The 18,931-nt window shown below is 47.4% G+C and overlaps 1 protein-coding gene across 14 annotated transcripts in view; it reads left to right on the plus strand.

Moving 5' to 3' along the window:
• SHANK3 (SH3 and multiple ankyrin repeat domains 3) overlaps positions 1-18,931 on the plus strand; it is a 407,035-nt gene that overhangs the window by 224,512 nt on the left and 163,592 nt on the right. For all 14 annotated transcript variants that reach the window (XR_010910064.1, XM_067469407.1, XM_067469409.1 and 11 more), the window contains one exon: positions 1-248. This exon is cut by the window's left edge and continues 116 nt beyond it. Coding sequence is in view for 13 of the 14 variants with exons in the window: in XM_067469407.1 (XP_067325508.1) it covers positions 1-248 (248 nt within the window). In the remaining variant the exon portion in view is untranslated. The remainder of the gene's footprint in view (positions 249-18,931) is intronic.

Here is an 18,931-nt window from a genome sequence, read left to right on the forward strand (position 1 = left end):
GAGAGCCGTGTCTCGGCAGCGGCCATGTCCTCCTACTCGCCGGTGCCCTCCCTGCGGGGCTTGCGCCCAGGGCTGCTGGCCGAGATGCAGGAGGCCGGGATCGGCATGGGGGACGGCAGCCTGGTCAGCACCGGCAGCAGCGCCCGCAGCGCACACAGCCGCTCCCCGTCCCTACAGCGCCTGCGCGCCGGGCTGGAGAAGGAGGCCGACCCACACACCCTGCGGCGGAGCGGGCGCAGCAAAGCCAGGTCAGGAGGCACCTCTGGGGATGGGGCGCAGGGTCAGGGGACTTCGGGAGCCACGTGGCGGGGCCTTCTTTGCAGTGGCTTCGGGGCCATGGGTCAGTTTAGGGGAGGAACTGGTCATTGGAGACACTGGACAGCTCTTCAATCTCTTCCCAATGACATTGGAACCATGAATCAGGTATTGGACAGCTTAAGATACCTCGTTCCAATGGCATCAGATTCAGGGGTCAGAGTTAGGGGGGAACTGACCCTTGGAGTCACTGGGCAGCTTCTGGATCTCTCTCCAAGGCAGTGGCATCAGGGCTGTGGGTCAGTTTAGGGGAGGAACCAGCCATTGGAGACATTGGACAGCTCTTCGGTCTCTTCCCAATGGCATTACGAGTGTGGGTCAGTATAAGGGAAGAACTGACCAGTGGGAAGAGTAGGCGGCTCTTCAAACTCCTCCCAGTGGCATTAGGGCTGTGGGTCAGTACAAGGGAGGAACTGACCCTTGGAGTCACTGGGCAGTTTCTGGGTCTCTCTCCAAGGCAGAGGCTCCTTTGCATTGGCATCAAGGCCATGGGTCAGTTTAGGGGAGGAACTGGCCATTGGGGACATTGGACAGCTCCTCAATCTCTTCCCAATGGCATTAGGAGTGTGGGTCAGTTAAGAGGAGGAACTGATATTGGGGATATTGGACAACTTAAGATAACTCTTTCCATTGGCATCAGATTCAGGGGTCAGTGTTAGGGAGGAACTGACCCTTGGAGTCACTGGGCAGCTTCTGGGTCTCTCTCCAATGCAGTGGCATCAGGGCTCTGGGTCAGTTTAGGGGAGGAACTGGCTATTGGAGGCATTGGACAGCTCTTCAATCTCTTCCCAATGGCATTAAGAGTGTGGGTCAGTATAAGGAAAGAACTGACCAGTGGGAACAGTAGGCAGCTCTTCAATCTCCTCCCAATGGTATTAGGGCCATGGGTCAGTATAAGGGAGGAACTGACCCTTGGGGTCACTGGGCAGCTTCTGGGTCTCTCTCCAAGGCAGGGGCTCCTTTGCATTGGCATCAAGGCCATGGGTCAGTTTAGGGGAGGAACTGGCCATTGGGGACATTGGACAGCTCCGCAATCTCTTCCCAATGGCAATGGGGTCATGGGTCAGTTAAGAGAAGGAACAGATATTGGGGATATTGGACAGCTTAAGATAACTCTTTCCAATGGCATCAGATTCAGGGGTCAGAGTTAGGGAGGAACTGACCCTTGGAGTCACTGGGCAGCTTCTGGGTCTCTCTCCAAGGCAGTGGCATCAGGGCCGTGGGTCAGTTTAGGGGAGGAACTGGCTATTGGAGGCATTGTACAGCTCTTCGGTCTCTTCCCAATGGCATTAAGAGTGTGGGTCAGTAGAAGGGAAGAACTGACCAGTGGGAACAGTAGGCGGCTCTTCAATCCCCTCCCAATGGTATTAGGGCCATGGGTCAGTATAAGGGAGGAATGACCCTTGGGGTCACTGGGCAGCTTCTGGGTCTCTCTCCAAGGCAGGAGCCTCATTGCAGTGGCATCAGGGCCGTGGGTCAGTTTAGGGAAGGAACTGGCTATTGGAGACACTGGACAGCTCCTCAATCTCTTCCCAATGGCAATGGGGTCATGGGTCAGTTAAGAGGAGGAACTGGTATTGGGGATATTGGACAGCTTAAGATCATCAGATTCAGGGGTCAGTGTTAGGGAGGAACTGACCCTTGGAGTCACTGGGCAGCTTCTGGGGCTCTCTCTAAGGCAGGAGCTTCATTGCAGTGGCATCAAGGCCATGGGTCAGTTTAGGGGAAGAACTGGCTATTGGAGAAACTGGACAGCTTTTCAATCTCTTCCCGATGGCAATGGGACCAGGAATTGTTAAGAGGAGGAACCAATCATTGGGGACATTGGACAGCTCCTCAACCTTTTCCCAATGGCAATGGGGCCATGGGTCAATTAAGAGCAGGAACTGATATTGGGGATATTGGGCAGCTTAAGATAACTCTTTCCAGTGGCATCAGATTCAGGGGTCAGTGTTAGGGAGGAACTGACCCTTGGAGCCACTGGGCAGCTTCTGGGTCTCTCTCCAAGGCAGGAGCTTCATTGCAGTGGCATCAGTTTAGGGAACTGACCATAAACTGACCCATGTCAGCTCTTCAAACTCTTCCCAATGGCAGTGGGGATAGGGATCAATATAAAAGGACATTGGACAGCTCCTCAACCTCTTCCCAGTGGCATTAGAGCCGTGGTCTGTTAAGAAAAGGAACTGACCCTTGGAGTCACTGGGCAGCTTCTGGGTCTCTCTCCAAGGCAGGAGCTTCTTTGCAGTGGCATCAGGGCTGTGGGTCAGTTTAGGGGAGGAACTGACCATTGGGAATGTTGGACAGCTCCTTGATCTCTTCCCAGTGGCAATATGGCCATGAATCAGTTAAGAGGAGGAGCTGACCTTTGGGAACGTTGGACAGCCCCTCAACCATTTCCCAGTGGTAATGGGGCCATGGGACAGTTTATGGGAGGAACTGACCATTGGAGCAGTGGACACCTCCTATTGTGTCACTTCCCAAGGCAATGCGGTTGTCTTTCTGGCCTGGTCCCCATGTGGCACAGTGCTCTGTGGTGCAACTGGAGTTGTGGGTCAGTTGAGGGGCAGAACTGACCGCTGGGGATGCCGGTCAGCTCCTGGGTCTCTCTCCAAGGCTGGGGCTCTCCTGGGTCTGGGACACCTGCTGCCCCATGTAACGTGTGGATGCGTGTGCATGATTGTGTGAGGTTGTGTTGGGGTGCCCTTTCCTTCCTGTCCTCATTGTGTCCTTGTTGTTGTTTTCCTGGGAGAAAGATAACGTAATAATAATAATAATAATGGCGACAACTGCACATGGTTTGAATGCCGTTCCTTTGGTGAGACACTTAGGATGACACTAAGTAAATAAACAAGTAAATATATTAATATTAATAACAATGATGATGATAATGGTGACACATCATGAGAATGCAAAGGACTGTTTTCCATTGACAGAACGAATTATAGTTTGGTGAGGCAACAGCATGCTTTTGAGGACTAAAGAAGACCTTGTAAAACTGCAACTCCCACTTTAATTGCTCTGACCCCATGTTATGGGGCCCAGGGAGTTGTAGTTTGGTGAGGCAACAGCATGATTTGGAGGAGAGGACTACAAACCTTGCAAAACTACAACTCCCATTTTAATTACCATGGCTCAATACCATGAAACTCTGGGAGTTATAGTTTGATGAGGCATCGGCATGCTTTGGAGGGCTAAAGAAAACCTTGCAAAACTACAACTCTTTAATTACCCTGGCTCAATACCATGAAACTCTTGGAGTTATAGTTTGATGAGGCATCGGCATGCTTTGGAGGGCTAAAGAAGACCTTGCAAAACTACAACTCCCACTTTAATTACCCTGGCTCAGTGCCATTAAACTCTGGGGGTTATAGTTTGATGAGGCATCGGCATGCTTTGGAGGGCTAAAGGAGACCTTGCAAAACTACAACTCCCACTTTAATTACCCTGGCTCAATGCCATTAAACTCTTGGAGTTATAGTTTGATGAGGCATCGGCATGCTTTGGAGGGCTAAAGGAGACCTTGCAAAACTACAACTCCCACTTTAATTACCCTGGCTCAATGCCATTAAACTCTGGGAGTTATAGTTTGATGAGGCATCGGCATGCTTTGGAGGGCTAAAGAAGAACTTGCAAAACTGCAACTGTTTAATTACCCTGGCTCAATACCATGAAACTCTGGGAGTTATAGTTTGATGAGGCATCGGCATGCTTTGGAGGGCTAAAGGAGACCTTGCAAAACTACAACTCTTTAATTACCCTGGCTCAATACCATGAAACTCTGGGAGTTATAGTTTGATGAGGCATCGGCATGCTTTGGAGGGCTAAAGAAGACCTTGCAAAACTACAACTCCCGCTTTCATTTCAGTGCTTACACTATGTAACAACATTTAAATATGTTTCCGTTCCTGGTTTGAATGAGTTGCTTCCTGTTTAATTGTGCAGCATTTGCTTTGAAAGGACTTGCTCTACTCCGGAAACTTTGTTTTTGTGGCTGCCACAAAGTTACGTTGAATTGGTGGAGACTCTACGGTGAGGGATTCATTGGGAAACTGTTGCACGATGTGCTCTCGCAGGATGAGGTCCCTCCCGTTCGAGGAGAGATCTCGGCACCTGTTTGAGGAGGCAGGAGGACCCCCGCCCCAAGGGGAGACCCACCTGTCCACCTGGCTGGCGCAACGAGACCCCCATTGGGGCATAGAGACGCATGTGTATGTGTGTGTGTTCATTCACACACATGCAAGGGCTCTCTTAGAATCATAGAATCAAAGAGTTGGAAGAGACCCCATGGGCCATCCAGTCCAACCCCATTCTGCCAAGAAGCAGGAATATTGCATTCAAATCACCCCTGACAGATGGCCATCCAGCCTCTGCTTAAAAGCTTCCAAAGAAGGAGCCTCCACCACACTCCCTCCGGGGCAGAGAGTTCCACTGCTGAACGGCTCTCACAGTCAGGAAGTTCTTCCTAATCTTCAGATGGAATCTCCTCTCTTGTAGTTTGAAGCCATTGTTCCGCGTCCTAGTCTCCAAGGAAGCAGAAAACAAGCTTGCTCCCTCCTCCTCCTCCCTGTGGCTTCCTCTCACATATTTATACATGGCTATCATATCTCCTCTCAGCCTTCTCTTCTTCAGGCTAAACATGCCTAGCTCCCCAAGCCGCTCCTCATAGGGCTTGTTCTCCAGACCCTTGATCATTTGAGTCGCCCTCCTCTGGACACATTCCAGCTTAGAGTCAATATCTCTCTTGAATTGTGGTGCCCAGAATTGGACACAGTATTCCAGACCAGTATTCTTGCTCGGTTTCTTATTCCGGGGGGACTCAGCGGTTGCTAAGGGTTCGCTTGCCGATCTTAGCAACTGCTCCAGAACCGCCGAGAAATAAGCAGAACTATTAGAAGAGAGAGAGAGAGAGAGAGAGAGAGAGAGACCCTTCAACAAGAGAGAAGGAGGAGGGAGGAAAAAAGGGTCTGCTCTTTGGGATGTCTATGTGTGGGTGTGTGTATTGTGTGGGTGTGTGTGTATATATAAGGCTGGAGTTGTTCTTATATGTAAATGTGTGTGTGTGTGTGTATGCATGCTTTGGATCATGTGTATGTGTGTATGCGTGTGTATATATATATATACACACACACACACTTTGGATCGTGTGTGTGTATATATATATGCGTGTGTGTAGCTGGAGTACACTTAAAAAAAAACCTGTTCTGACACACACACACATACTGTATATATACACACACATGCTTTGGATGTGTATGTATGCTTGTGTGTGTATATATATGGTTGGGGTTGTTCTGACTTATATGTGTGTGTGTATGCATGCTTTGGATCATGTGTGTGTGTGTGTGTGTGTATATATGTATGTGTGTATGTATATATATATATATATATATATATATATATATATATATGCATGTGTGTAGCTGGAGTACACTTTAAAAAGATACCTGTTCTGACACACACACATACACACACACACACACACACACACACACATATATACAAACACACATGCTTTGATGTGTATGTTTCCGTGTGTGTGTATATATGGCTGGAATTGTTCTGACTTATGTGTGTGTGTGTGTGTGTGTGTGCATGCTTTGGATCATGTGTATATATACACACACACACATTTACATATACATACACAGATATATATGTGTGTGTGTAGCTGGAATACACTTTAAAATATACCTGTTCTGACTTTATATATATATATATGCATGCACATGCTTTGGATGTGTATGTGAGTGTGTGTGTGTATATATGGCTGGAGCTGTTCTGACTTATATGTATATGTGTGTGTATGTATGCTTTGGATTGTGTGTATACACACACACACACACACGTGTGTGTAGATATGTGTAGCTGGAGTACACTTTAAAAATACACCTGTTTTGACTGACATATATGTGCATGCTGTGGATGTGTGTGTGGGTGTGTACATACACACACAAATATAACAGATACATTTTTGAAGTGCAAAGCCAGATATGTATATTGGTGTGTGCGTGTATATATATCTGGCTTTGCACTTCAAAAATCATAGAATCATAGAGTCAAAGAGTTGGAAGAGACCTCCTGGGCCATCACCCAGTCCAACCCCATTCTGCCAAGAAGCAGGAATATTGCATTCAAATCACCCCTGACAGATGGCCATCCAGCCTCTGCTTAAAAGCTTCCAAAGAAGGAGCCTCCACTACACTCCCTCCGGGGCAGGGAGTTCCACTGCTGAACAGCTCTCATAGAATCCTAGAGTTGGAAGAGACCTCCTGGGCCATCATCTACTCCAACCCCTTCTGCCAAGAAGCAGGAATATTGCATTCAAATCACCCCTGACAGATGGCCATCCAGCCTCTGTTTCAATGCCTCAAAAGAAGGAGCCTCCACCACACTCCGGGGCAGAGAGTTCCACTGCTGAATGGTCATCTGGCCTGCTTTGCCTCTGCTGCTTTGGCTGTGTCTTGATGCAGGTTTCCTGCAAGCCCATTGCACCCCGTTCTTCCCGTTCCTTCCCCCTTTTCCAGCGGTCTATTTGTGCCCAAATCCGGGTGCGGATTCCATTTCCATCGCCCACTGTTCCTCCCTGGAGGCTGGCTCACCATCCATTGCCTTGTCTCTGCCTGTTTGGCTTTGCATTTGTCCGTCGGGGGAATTAATCTGCTCCCCTCCCTCCACCCGCAATCCATTTATTGGATTTCGGCAACAGGAGGCCGAGCCATGCCTGGGCCTTCTAGCACGCGATTTGTCATCTGCTGCTCCAGTGAACACACACGGTGAATCAGGGAAGAGTTGGAAGGGAGCCCCAAAGGTCATCTAGACCTACCTCCGTCCAAGTCCTCCTGACAGGCACAAGAATCCATGAAACAAGGCAGCATGAAAAATCCAGTACACAAATCAGGAGCTTGGCAAAAGCTTGGTACATGAAACTAAGAACACTTGAAAGCAAGACTTACATGAAATTTCAACGTTGACCCAACTGAGGCAACTCAGCACCGGGGTTGTGGCACAGCTGGCTGAGTGTTAGCTGCATTAAGATCACTCTGATCAAAAGGTCATGAGTTCGAAGCCAGCCCGGGTTGGAGTGGGTTTCCAACCAATTGTGTAGCCTGTTGTCAACCTTTGCAACCCGAAAGACAGTTGCATCTGTCAAGTAGGAAAATTAGGTACCACCTTAAAGTGTGGGGAGGCTAATTTAACTAATTTACAAGGCCATAAAATTTACAAGGCCATAAAAAAGACTCCTCCTGACAGGCAGCCATCACACCGCTACGTAAAACCCTCCAGAGAAGGGAAGAGGGTCCACTGGACTCCCAGGTAGCAGTTTACAATTGTAGATAGAGTTGGTGACACTCCATGATCTCCTAGAAGGGGGCCACCAAGGCCATCTAGTCCAGCCACGGTCAGGCACGAGTGCCCTCCTGAGAGATGGCTGTCACTCCCAGAATGACATGAATACTTTTGGGACAGGGTTTTCTGCTTCCCTGGAGACTAGGACGCAAGGGAACAATGGCTTCAAACTACAAGAGAGGAGATTCCATCTGAACATGAGGAAGAACTTCCTGACTGTGAGAGCCGTTCAGCAGTGGAACTCTCTGCCCTGGAGTGTGGTGGAGGCTCCTTCTTTGGAAGCTTTGAAACAGAGGCTGGATGGCCATCTGTCAGGGGTGATTTGAATGCAATATTCCTGCTTCTTGGCAGAATGGGGTTGGACTGGATGGCCCATGAGGTCTCTTCCAACTCTTTGATTCTATGATTCCTGACTGAGAGAGCTGTTCAGCAGTGGAACTCTCTGCCCCGGAGTGTGGTGGAGGCTCCTTCTTTGGAAGCTTTTAAACAGAGGCTGGATGGCCATCTGTCAGGGGTGCTTTGAATGCAATATTCCTGCTTCTTGGCAGAATGGGGTTGGACTGGATGGCCCATGAGGTCTCTTCCAACTCTTTGATTCTATGATTTCTGACTGAGAGAGCTGTTCAGCAGTGGAACTCTCTGCCCCGGAGTGTGGTGGACACTCCCTCTTTGGAAGCTTTGAAACAGGGGCTGGATGGCCATCTGTCAGGGGCGATTTGAATGCAATATTCCTGCTTCTTGGCAGAATGGGGTTGGACTGGGTGATGGCCCAGGAGGTCTCTTCCAACTCTTTGATTCTATGAACCACAACACATCTAGTCTGATCCGCTTTTGCCAAGTGGGATAACACAGTCAAAGTCCTCCTGAGAGATGGCCATCTGACCTCTGCTTAAAAACCTTCACAGAAGGAGAATTCACACCGTGTAAATTGGGATCTAGGCATGTTAGTGGCCCACAAGCTGAGCATGAGCCAGAAATGTGACGCAGCAGCAAAAATGGCCAACGCGATTCTAGGCTGCAACCATAGGAGTGACGTTTCCGGATGGAGGGATGTCATAGCTCCAGCAGACAAGAGTCCTTTGTCCCGCCCTGGTCATTCCACAGATATATAAACCCTTTTCCCTAGTTCCAACATACCTCACAACCTCTGAGGATGCTGGCCATAGATGCAGGCGAAATGTCAGGAGAGAATGCCTCTAGACCATGCCCATATAGCCCGAAAAAACCTACAACAACCCAGTGATTCCGGCCATGAAAAGCCTTTGACAATACATTGTCATAGTCTCACCCTCTTCTGCTTTGCCAGACCCGAATAGCCTCCCACCACACCCCAAATATACAATCCATTCATCACAAGAACCCTTCAGCTGATCTTGGAGTCCTCGTGGACAACAAGTTAAACATGAGCCAACAATGTGATGTGGCGGCAAAAAAAGCCAATGGGATTTTGGCCTGCATCAAGAGGAGCCTAGTGTCTAGATCTAAGGAAGTAATGCTCCCCATGCTCTATTCTGCCTTGGTTAGACCACACCTGGAATATTGTGTCCAATTCTGGGCACCGCAGTTCAAGAGAGAGATTGACAAGCTGGAATGTGTCCAGAGGAGGGCGACTCAAATCATCTAGGGTCTGGAGAACAAGCCCTATGAGGAGCGGCTTAGGGAACTGGGCATGTTTAGCCTGAAAAAGAGAAGGCTGAGAGGAGATATGATAGCCATGTATAAATATGTGAGAGGAAGCCACAGGGAGGAGGAGGGAGCAAGCTTGTTTTCTGCTTCCCTGGAGACTAGGACGCGGAACAATGGCTTCAAACTACAAGAGAGGAGATTCCATCTGAACATTAGGAAGAACTTCCTGACTGTGAGAGCCGTTCAGCAGTGGAACTCTCTGCCCCAGAGTGTGGTGGAGGCTCCTTCTTTGGAAGCTTTTAAACAGAGGCTGGATGGCCATTTGTCAGGGGTGATTTGAATGCAATAATCCTGCTTCTTGGCAGAATGGGGTTGGACTGGATGGCCCATGAGGTCTCTTCCAACTCTTTGATTCTATGATTCTATGATTCTATGATTCTGGGAGTTGTAGTCCAAAAAAAAAAGATTGCCAAGGAATATTGTGCCTTTTGAGGGAGATAAAGCATTGCATAAATAAATATAATATTTATATGTATTCTGCAGTGTAGATCAGGCACGGGCAAACTTCAGCTCCCACAATTCCTAACAGCCTTTGGACTACAGCTCCCAGAAGCCCCCAGCCTGCATTCGCAGGCTGGGGGCTTCTGGGAGCTGCAGTCCAAAGGCTGTTAGGAATTATGGGTCGCCATAAATTGGGAGGTGACTTATATGCACAAAGGAGGCCTTTGCAATGGCAAACATTTCTGATATGTGCAATTGACCTCCAAAACAAAGCGCACTGCTCATAGAAAACAATGCTGCAAATGCATGGGACATAATATGGATTTTCGAGGCGTTTCCAGCCCTGGCTGCACCGTGCCTTCATTTCCCTGCTGACAGTTTATATATATATATATATATATATATATATATTTGCTTTTCACGCCGCGATCTGCCTCCGGGTCTCATTGCCACCAGCACAATGCAGAACAAGATTAATTGTCTAATGCAATATGTGCGGAGAAGTGCGAGAAAGATTATTATTTAATGCGAGGGCTGTCACCCAATAAAATGTAATTGTAGTCGATCCGCAGGACGGGCGCCGCTTGATTAATAAATCCGCGCGATTGATTGAGCATTCATAAGTTTGCACGCAGGGCAGACCATCGCACTCGAGGAGGAGGAGGCTTGCCATGGTTTCTAAATCAAAGCCGTGCTCGGGGAAAGGATTCCATTTCTGTTGCTAGGGTGATTGTTTTCTGTCTTAGCCTGTGTTTGTTTGTTTATTTATTTTATTATTTATTTATTGACAGTATTTATATTCCACCCTTCTCACCCGGCAGGGGACTCAGGGCAGATCACAATGCACACATACATGGCAAACAGGCACAAGAATCCATGAAACAAGGCAGCATGAAAAATCCAATACACAAATCAGGAGCTTGGCAAAAACTTGGTACATGAAACTAAGAACACTTGAGAGCAAGACTTACATGAAATTTCAACATTGACCCAACTGAGGCAACTCAGCACCGGGGTTGTGGCACAGCTGGCTGAGTGTCAGCTGCATTAAGATCACTCTGACCAAAAAGCCAGCCCGGGTTGGAGTGGGTTTCCAACCAATTGTGTAGCCTGTTGTCGACCTTTGCAACCCGAAAGACAGTTGCATCTGTCAAGTAGGAAAATTAGGTACCACCTTAAAGTGTGGGGAGGCTAATTTAACTAATTTACAAGGCCATAAAAAAGACTCCAGCAAAGCACTCCAGCAGAAAGCATGCGGGGAATGCGGAAGTACTTCATCAGTGTCGCAGATGGACAATGAAAGCGACAGCTCCCTTGGCAGCCAGAAAAAAGTTAAATAGCCTCTGTGTATGTCTGTATATGTTGTATGTTAAAATTGGCATTGAATGTTTGCCATATATGTGTACACTGTAATCCGCCCTGAGTCCCCTGCGCAGTGTGAAGGGCGGAATATAAAAGCTGTAAATAAATAAATAAATAAATAAACGTTGACCCAACTGAGGCAATGTTGACTCAACTGAGGCAATGTAGACCAAACTGAGGCAACGTTGACCCAACTGAGGCAACGTTGACCCAACTGAGGCAATGTAGACCCAACTGAGGCAACGTTGACCCAACTGAGGTAACATTGACCCAACTGAGGCAACGTAGACACAACTGAGGCAACGTAGACCCAACCGAAGCAACGTAGACCCAACCGAGGCAACGTAGACCCAACTGAGGTAACGTTGACCCAACTGAGGCAACGTTGACCCAACTGAGGCAACGTAGACCCAACTGAGGCAATGTTGACCAACTGAGGCAACGTAGACCCAACTGAGGCAATGTAGACCAAACTGAGGCAACATTGACCCAACTGAGGCAACGTTGACCCAACAGAGGCAAAGTAGACCCAGCTGAGGCAAAGTAGACCCAACTGAGATAACGGCCACCAGACTGGTTAATTGTTTAGTAGATTGTAAGTATATTGCTTTAATGTTTTAATGTTTTAAACTATTATAATTATTAGTTGTTTGTATTTTATTATGTGGCATCGAATTGTTGCCGACTGGAAGCCGCCGTGAGTCCCCTCTAGGAGGGCACAAGTGTTCAAAATAAATAAATAAATAAACATTCAATGCCATAGACCAGGGGTCCTCAAACTTTGTAAACAGAGGGTCTGGTCACAGTCCACCAAATTATAATTTGAAAAAAACATATGAATGAATTCCTATTGCACTCTCCACCTATCTTGTTTGTAGTGCAAAAAACACTTAAAACAATACAATAATTAAAATAAAGAAACATTTTAACAAATATAAACTTATTTTTAAGTGTGAACCTGCTTTTGACTGATGAGATAGGGTTGTTGTTGTTGTTGTTGTGTGCTTTCAAGTCATTTCAGACAGGTTGACCCTGAGCGAGGGCCGGGTAAATGACCTTGGAGGGCCGCATCTGGCCCCCGAGCCTTATTTTGAGGACCCCTGCCATAGAAACACAACATATATACACAGACACACAGAGGCTATTCAGCTTCCAGTTTCATGGGGATGTGCTTTGAATTCCGGTCCTCCAAGTCTCCCTTAGTGAGGGCATTTGTTTCCAGGTGGAAGGCGGTCTTGGTCGGGGTTGGCTTGACGCACCTTCCTCTTGGCCCGTTTCTCTCTTTCACCCTCTATTCATGCCTCTTCAAATTCTGCAGCACTGCTAGTCACAGCTGACCTCCAGCTGTAGCGCTCAAGGGCCAGGACTTCCCAGTTCTCAATGTCTATGCCAGAGTTTTTAAGGTTGGCTTTGAACCCATCTTTCAATCTCGTTTTCTGTCCACCAACATTACGTTTTCTGTTCTTGAGTTCGGAGTAGAGCAACTGCTTTGAGAGACGTTGGTCAGGCATCTGGACAACGTGGCCGGTCCAGCGGAGTTGATGGCGGAGGACCATCGCTTCAACGCTGGTGGTCTTTGCTTCTTCCAGCACACTGACGTTTGTCCGCTTGTCTTCCCAAGAGATTTGCAGGATTTTCCGGAGGCAGCACTGATGGAATCGTTCCAGGAGTTGCATGTGACGTCTGTAGACAGTCCACGTCTCGCAGGCGTATAGCAGGGTTGGGAGGGGAATGGCTTTATAGACAAGAAGCTCGGTCTCTCTACGGATGTCCCGGTCTTCAAACACTCTCTGCTTCATTCGGAAAAATGCTGCACTCGCAGAGCTCAGGTGGTGTTGTATTTCAGCCTCAGTGTTGACATCTGTAGACAGTCCAAGTCTTGCAGGCATATAACAGGGTTGGGAGGACAATCGATTTATAAACAAGCCTCTTGGTCTCTCTACGGATGTCCCGGTCTTCAAACACTCTCTGCTTCATTCGGAAAAATGCTGCACTCGCAGAGCTCAGGTGGTGTTGTATTTCAGCCTCAGTGTTGACGTCTGTAGACAGTCCAAGTCTTGCAGGCATATAGCAGGGTTGGGAGGACAATCGATTTATAAACAAGCCCCTTGGTCTCTCTACGGATGTCCCGGTCCTCAAACACTCTCTGCTTCATTCGGAAAAACGCTGCACTCGCAGAGCTCAGGTGGTGTTGTATTTCAGCCTCAGTGTTGATGTCTGTAGACAGTCCACGTTTCGCAGGCGTATAGCAGGGTTAGGAGGACAATAGTTTTATAAACAAGCCTCTTGGTCTCCCTATGAATGTCCTGGTCCTCAAAGACACTCTGCTTCATTCGGAAAAATGCTGCACTCGCAGAGCTCAGGTGGTGTTGTATTTCAGCCTCAGTGTTGATGTCTGTAGACAGTCCACGTTTCGCAGGCGTATAGCAGGGTTAGGAGGACAATAGCTTTATAAACAAGCCCCTTGGCATCTCTATGGATGTCCCAGTCCTCAAACACTCTCTGCTTCATTCGGAAAAATGCTGCACTCGCAGAGCTCAGGTGGTGTTGTATTTCAGCCTCAGTGTTGACGTCTGTAGACAGTCCACGTTTCGCAGGCGTATAGCAGGATTAGGAGGACAATAGCTTTATAAACAAGCCCCTTGGTCTCTCTATGGATGTCCTGGTCCTCAAACACTCTCTGCTTCATTGGGAAAAATGCTGCACTCGCAGAGCTCAGGTGGTGTTGTATTTCAGCCTCAGTGTTGACGTCTGTAGACAGTCCACGTTTTGCAGGCGTATAGCAGGGTTAGGAGGACAATAGCTTTATCAACAAGCCCCTTGGTCTCCCTACGGATGTCCCATTCCTAAAACACTCTCTGCTTCATTGGGAAAAATGCTGCACTCGCAGAGCTCAGGTGGTGGTGTATTTCAGCCTCAGTGTTGATGTCTGTAGACAGTCCATGTTTCGCAGGCGTATAGCAGGGTTAGGAGGACAATAGTTTTATAAACAAGCCTCTTGGTCTCCCTATGAATGTCCTGGTCCTCAAAGACTCTCTGCTTCATTCGGAAAAATGCTGCACTCGCAGAGCTCAGGTGGTGTTGTATTTCAGCCTCAGTGTTGACGTCTGTAGACAGTCCACCTTTCGCAGGCGTATAGCAGGGTTAGGAGGACAATAGCTTTATCAACAAGCTCCTTGGTATCCCTACGGATGTCCCCAAACACTCTCTGCTCCATTCGAAAAAATGCTGCACTCGCAGAGCTCAGGTGATGTTGTATTTCTGTGTCAGTCTTGACTTTGGTGGAGAGGTGGCTGCCAAGGGAGCGGAAATGGTCCACATTTCCTAATGTTACCCATTAAGCTGTATTTCTGGCATTGGAGAGGGATGGGCAGGTGTCTGCTGGAAGGGCACTTTGGTTTTCTCGATGTTCAATGACAGGCTTCTCGCATGCTTCTGCGAAGGTGTTTAGAGTGGCTTGTAGGTCTTCTGAATGTGCAAAGACGCACATTATTCTATGCATCTATAGAGCAAGGAGAGAGTCAGCACCATTAATGGGAGACGGGGGTGTGTTGACAGATGCCAAGGGCGGGTTTCGCACTCGGGGCCCATTGGGCATCTGGCACGGCCCCGTCTCTGCACTCGGCGATGCTCAGAGGCCATAACTTCTGCACGCATTTGCTTAATGTGCTGCTCCGTATGCCTCCTTGGCCAGGCTCAAGGTGAACGGGAGGGAGAACGTGCCTGCCGTAAAACACACCTCTCAAAAACAGGGCGAGGAAACCACACGTTGAGCTGACTCAGCACGCTTTGCCCAGTGATTGAGAGACACCCCAGAAAGAGTTGGGTTGGGAGCACTTTTTGGAAAGCGTCCAGCAAAAAGGTAACAGGTAGAGAGTCTCTGCCAAGTTGGCAAGGCTTGAGCTGTGGGTAGTGGTTGATAGACACCTACAATGGGAAGGGATCCCCAAAGGTCATCCAATCCAGCCCCATTCTACCACCGAGACTGTGGTGCAACTTACTTCCCCCCCCCCTCTCTCTCTCCTTCCTTCTCTTCCTTCTTTCCTTCCTTCTCTCCTTCTTTCTTTCTCTCCTGTGGCGCAACTTACTGAGAGTCAGCTGCATTAAGATCACTACTGACAAAAGGTAATTAATTCGAAGCCAGCCCTGGTTGGAGTGAGCTTCTGACCAATTTGTGTAGCTTGCTGTCGACCTTTGCAGCCTGAAAAACAGTTGCATCTGTCAAGTAGGAAATTTAGGAGGCTAACGTAACTAATTTACGACGCCATAAAAATCTCCAGCAAGCATGCAAAGAATGAGGAAGTACTCCATCAGTGTCACAAATGGACGGTGAAGCAACAGCTCCCCTGGTGGCCAGAATACCCTCAAGAAAAAGCTGGAATGTTTACTAGCCTCTGTGTGTCTGTCTAGATATGTTGTGTGTCTAAATGGAATTGAATGTTTGCCATGTTTATGTACATTGGAATCCGCCCTGAGTCTCCTGCGGGGTGAGAAGGGCAGAATAGAAATACTGTCAATAAATAAATAAATAGGAACACGCCGCCCCCGCCCTCTTGACAGGCTCTATTTATTAAAATATAGCATGTTTACTGTTGGAAGGGCCACCCAAAAGGCCCTCCAGTCCAACTGCCTGAATGCCATGTAGTAGCACACAATCTGAGCCCTCCTGACAGATGCCCATCCAGCCTCTTTTTAGAAAGCTCCAAGCGGCCTTGTGAAACTACAACTCCCAGGATGTCACAGCATGGAGACGTTGTAGTTCAAGTAGCACACAATCCGAGCCCTCCCGACAGATGCCCGTCCAGCCTCTTTTTAGAAGCCTCCAAGTGGTCTTTACTTCCAACAGAGTTGGAGAAGACTTCAAAGGATATCCAGTCCAACCCCCTTCTTTCTGCCTTAACAGGAAGACACAAACTACAGCCCTCAGGTTCCCATTGCATGGAGATACTGCAGCTCAAGTGGTCAAGGGCCTTGTAAAACTACAACTCCCAGGGTTTCACAGCATGGAGACTTAGTTCAAGTGGTCAAGGGTCTCGTGAAACTACAACTCACAGGATCCCATTGCATGGAGTCATGGCAGCTCAAGTGGTCAAGGACATTGTAAAACTACAACTCCCAGGGTTCCACAACTTTGAGACATGGGAGTTTAAGTGATCAAGGGCCTTGTAAAACTACAACTCCCAGGATCCCATTGCATAGAGACATGGCAGTTCAAGTGGTCAAGGATCTTGTAAAACTACAACTCCCAGGGTTCCACAACTTTGGGACATGGGAGTTCAAGTGCTCAAGGGCCTTGTGAAACTACAACTCCCAGGATCCCATTGCATGGAGACATGGCAGTTCAAGTGGTCAAGGACCTTGTAAAACTACAACTCCCAGGATTGCATTGCATGGAGACATGGCAGCTCAAGAGGTCAAGGGCAATGTAAAACTATAACTCCCAGAGTTTCACAGCATGGAGATGTTGTAGTTCAAGTGATTAAAGGCCTTGTGAAGCTGCAGTTCCCAGGATTCCATTGCATGGAGACATGGCAGCTCAAGCTGTCAAGGACCTTGTAAAACTGCAACTCCCAGGGTTTCATAGCATTGAGACGTGGTAATTCAAATAGTCAAGGGCCTTGTAAAACTGCAGTTCCCAGGATCTTATTGCATGGAGACATGGCAGCTCAAGTCATCAAGGACCTTGTAAAACTACAACTCCCAGGGTTCCACAGCACTGAAACTTGGCAGTTCAAGTGGTCAAAGGCCTTGGAATACTACAACTCCCAGGGTTTAACAGCATTGAGACAGGGTAGTTCACGTGAGCAAGGGCCTTGTAAAACTACAACTCTCAGGATTCCCATTGCATGGAGCCAGGGCAGTCCAAGTGCATCCTTTCTTCAGTGTAGATGCACCAGAGTCACCAACAGGATAATTCTGGGATGTGTTATTGGTCTCACTCCATATTCCTTCTTTTTGGCATTTTGGGGAGATATTTGCAGCAGCGCCCACCCTGGTTTGGTGGCCGAGACTGCGTCCAAATTCATCCCGGCGTCCAATTGGCATTTCCTGCTGCAAGCGGTCGACTTCTATTTGCAAATCATTATTTCCAAATCAGCCTCACGGCACTGGGAAACGACAAGCCATGCTGGGAAGAGTTACACTTCCTGGGGTGAAATAGTTGCACGCACACACACACGCACACAGACCCTCGGACCTTGAAAGGACCTTGGGAGCGGGATTTGCAGTGCGTCTGTGTGGTGTGCCTCCACTTGAACTGCCATGGCTCAATGCAATGGAATCCTGGGAGCTGGAGTTCACTAAGGCCCCAGAATCATTGGGCAGAGGAGGCTGAAGACCTTGCAAAACTGCAAATCCCAGGGCTCTGCTGCAGCTGCATTGCACCCTCTTTTTTGCATTCTAGGAAAGTGCAATGAGCATAGCCTCATGGTTGAGCCAAGTAAAGGGATTAGGAAAGGCTCCAACCCCATAGCCCTTGGGCTGGGATGTTTAGTGCGCCTTCCAGTTAGCCCCATGTCATCCCTCTCAATTGGGTTGGGTTAAAGCACTGAGCTGCTGAGCTTGTTGACCAAAAGGTCACAGGTTCGATTCCAGGGAGCAGCGTGAGCTTCCGCTGTCAGCCCTAGCTCCTGCCAACCTAGCAGTTCGAAAATATGCAAATGTGAGTAGATCAATAGGTACCGCTCCGGCGGGAAGGTAACGGCGCTCCATGCGGTCATGCTGGCCACATGAGCTTGGAGGTGTCTATGGACAACGCTGGCTCTTTGGCTTAGAAATGGAGATGAGCACCACACCCCAGAGTCAGACATGACTGGACTTAATGTCAGGGGACAACCTTTACCTTTACCGTATATGTATATGTGTGTGTGTATATATATATACACACACACACACACGCACATACAGATCGATAGAGATATTGCACAATTGCTTGCTTTTGCTATATTTATGTTCCAAAAATACTTGATTTTGTCATATATAATACATTCCATCAATGCTTAGTGTGTGTGTGTACACATACACACCTATATCCCAAAAATACTTGGATATATATATATATATATATATATTCCAAAATTCCTTGGTTTCCCCATATTTATATGTTCCAAAATACTTGGTTTTGCCATATATAATACATAGGATAAATGCTTGGTTTTGCCAGATATACACACATACGCACACCTATATCCCAAAAATACTTGGATATATATATACACCAAAATTCCTTCATTTTCCCATATGTATATGTTCTCAAAATACTTGCTTGTGCTATATATAATGCTTGGTTTACCATATGGATGTGTGTGTGTGTGTGTATACACACTCACACACACACATACACATGAACACTCCAAAAACATTTGGATATATATATATATATATATATATATCCTTGATTTCCCTGTAGATTCTAAAAATACTAGATTTTTCCATATATAATATATTGCACAAATGTTTAGTTTTGCCATATACAGTGTGTATGTGTATGTGTGTAGATAAGTAAGTAAGTATATATGTATATGTATGTATGTGTGTGTGTGTATCTATATATATATATATACACACACACAAACACGCGCACACACATACACATATATCCCAAAAAATACTTGATTGTGTTCCAATATAATCTGATTTACCCATATGTATATGTTCTCAAAATACTTGATTTTGCCATAAATAATACATTCCATAAATGCTTGGTTTTGCCAGAGATATATACACTCTCATATATTCCTAAAATACTTCTCTCTCTTACTATATATATGTGTGTGTGTGT

The sequence above is a fragment of the Anolis sagrei genome, chromosome 5 (genome assembly GCF_037176765.1).
Source record: "Anolis sagrei isolate rAnoSag1 chromosome 5, rAnoSag1.mat, whole genome shotgun sequence".
Taxonomy (NCBI): Eukaryota; Metazoa; Chordata; class Lepidosauria; order Squamata; family Dactyloidae; genus Anolis; species Anolis sagrei.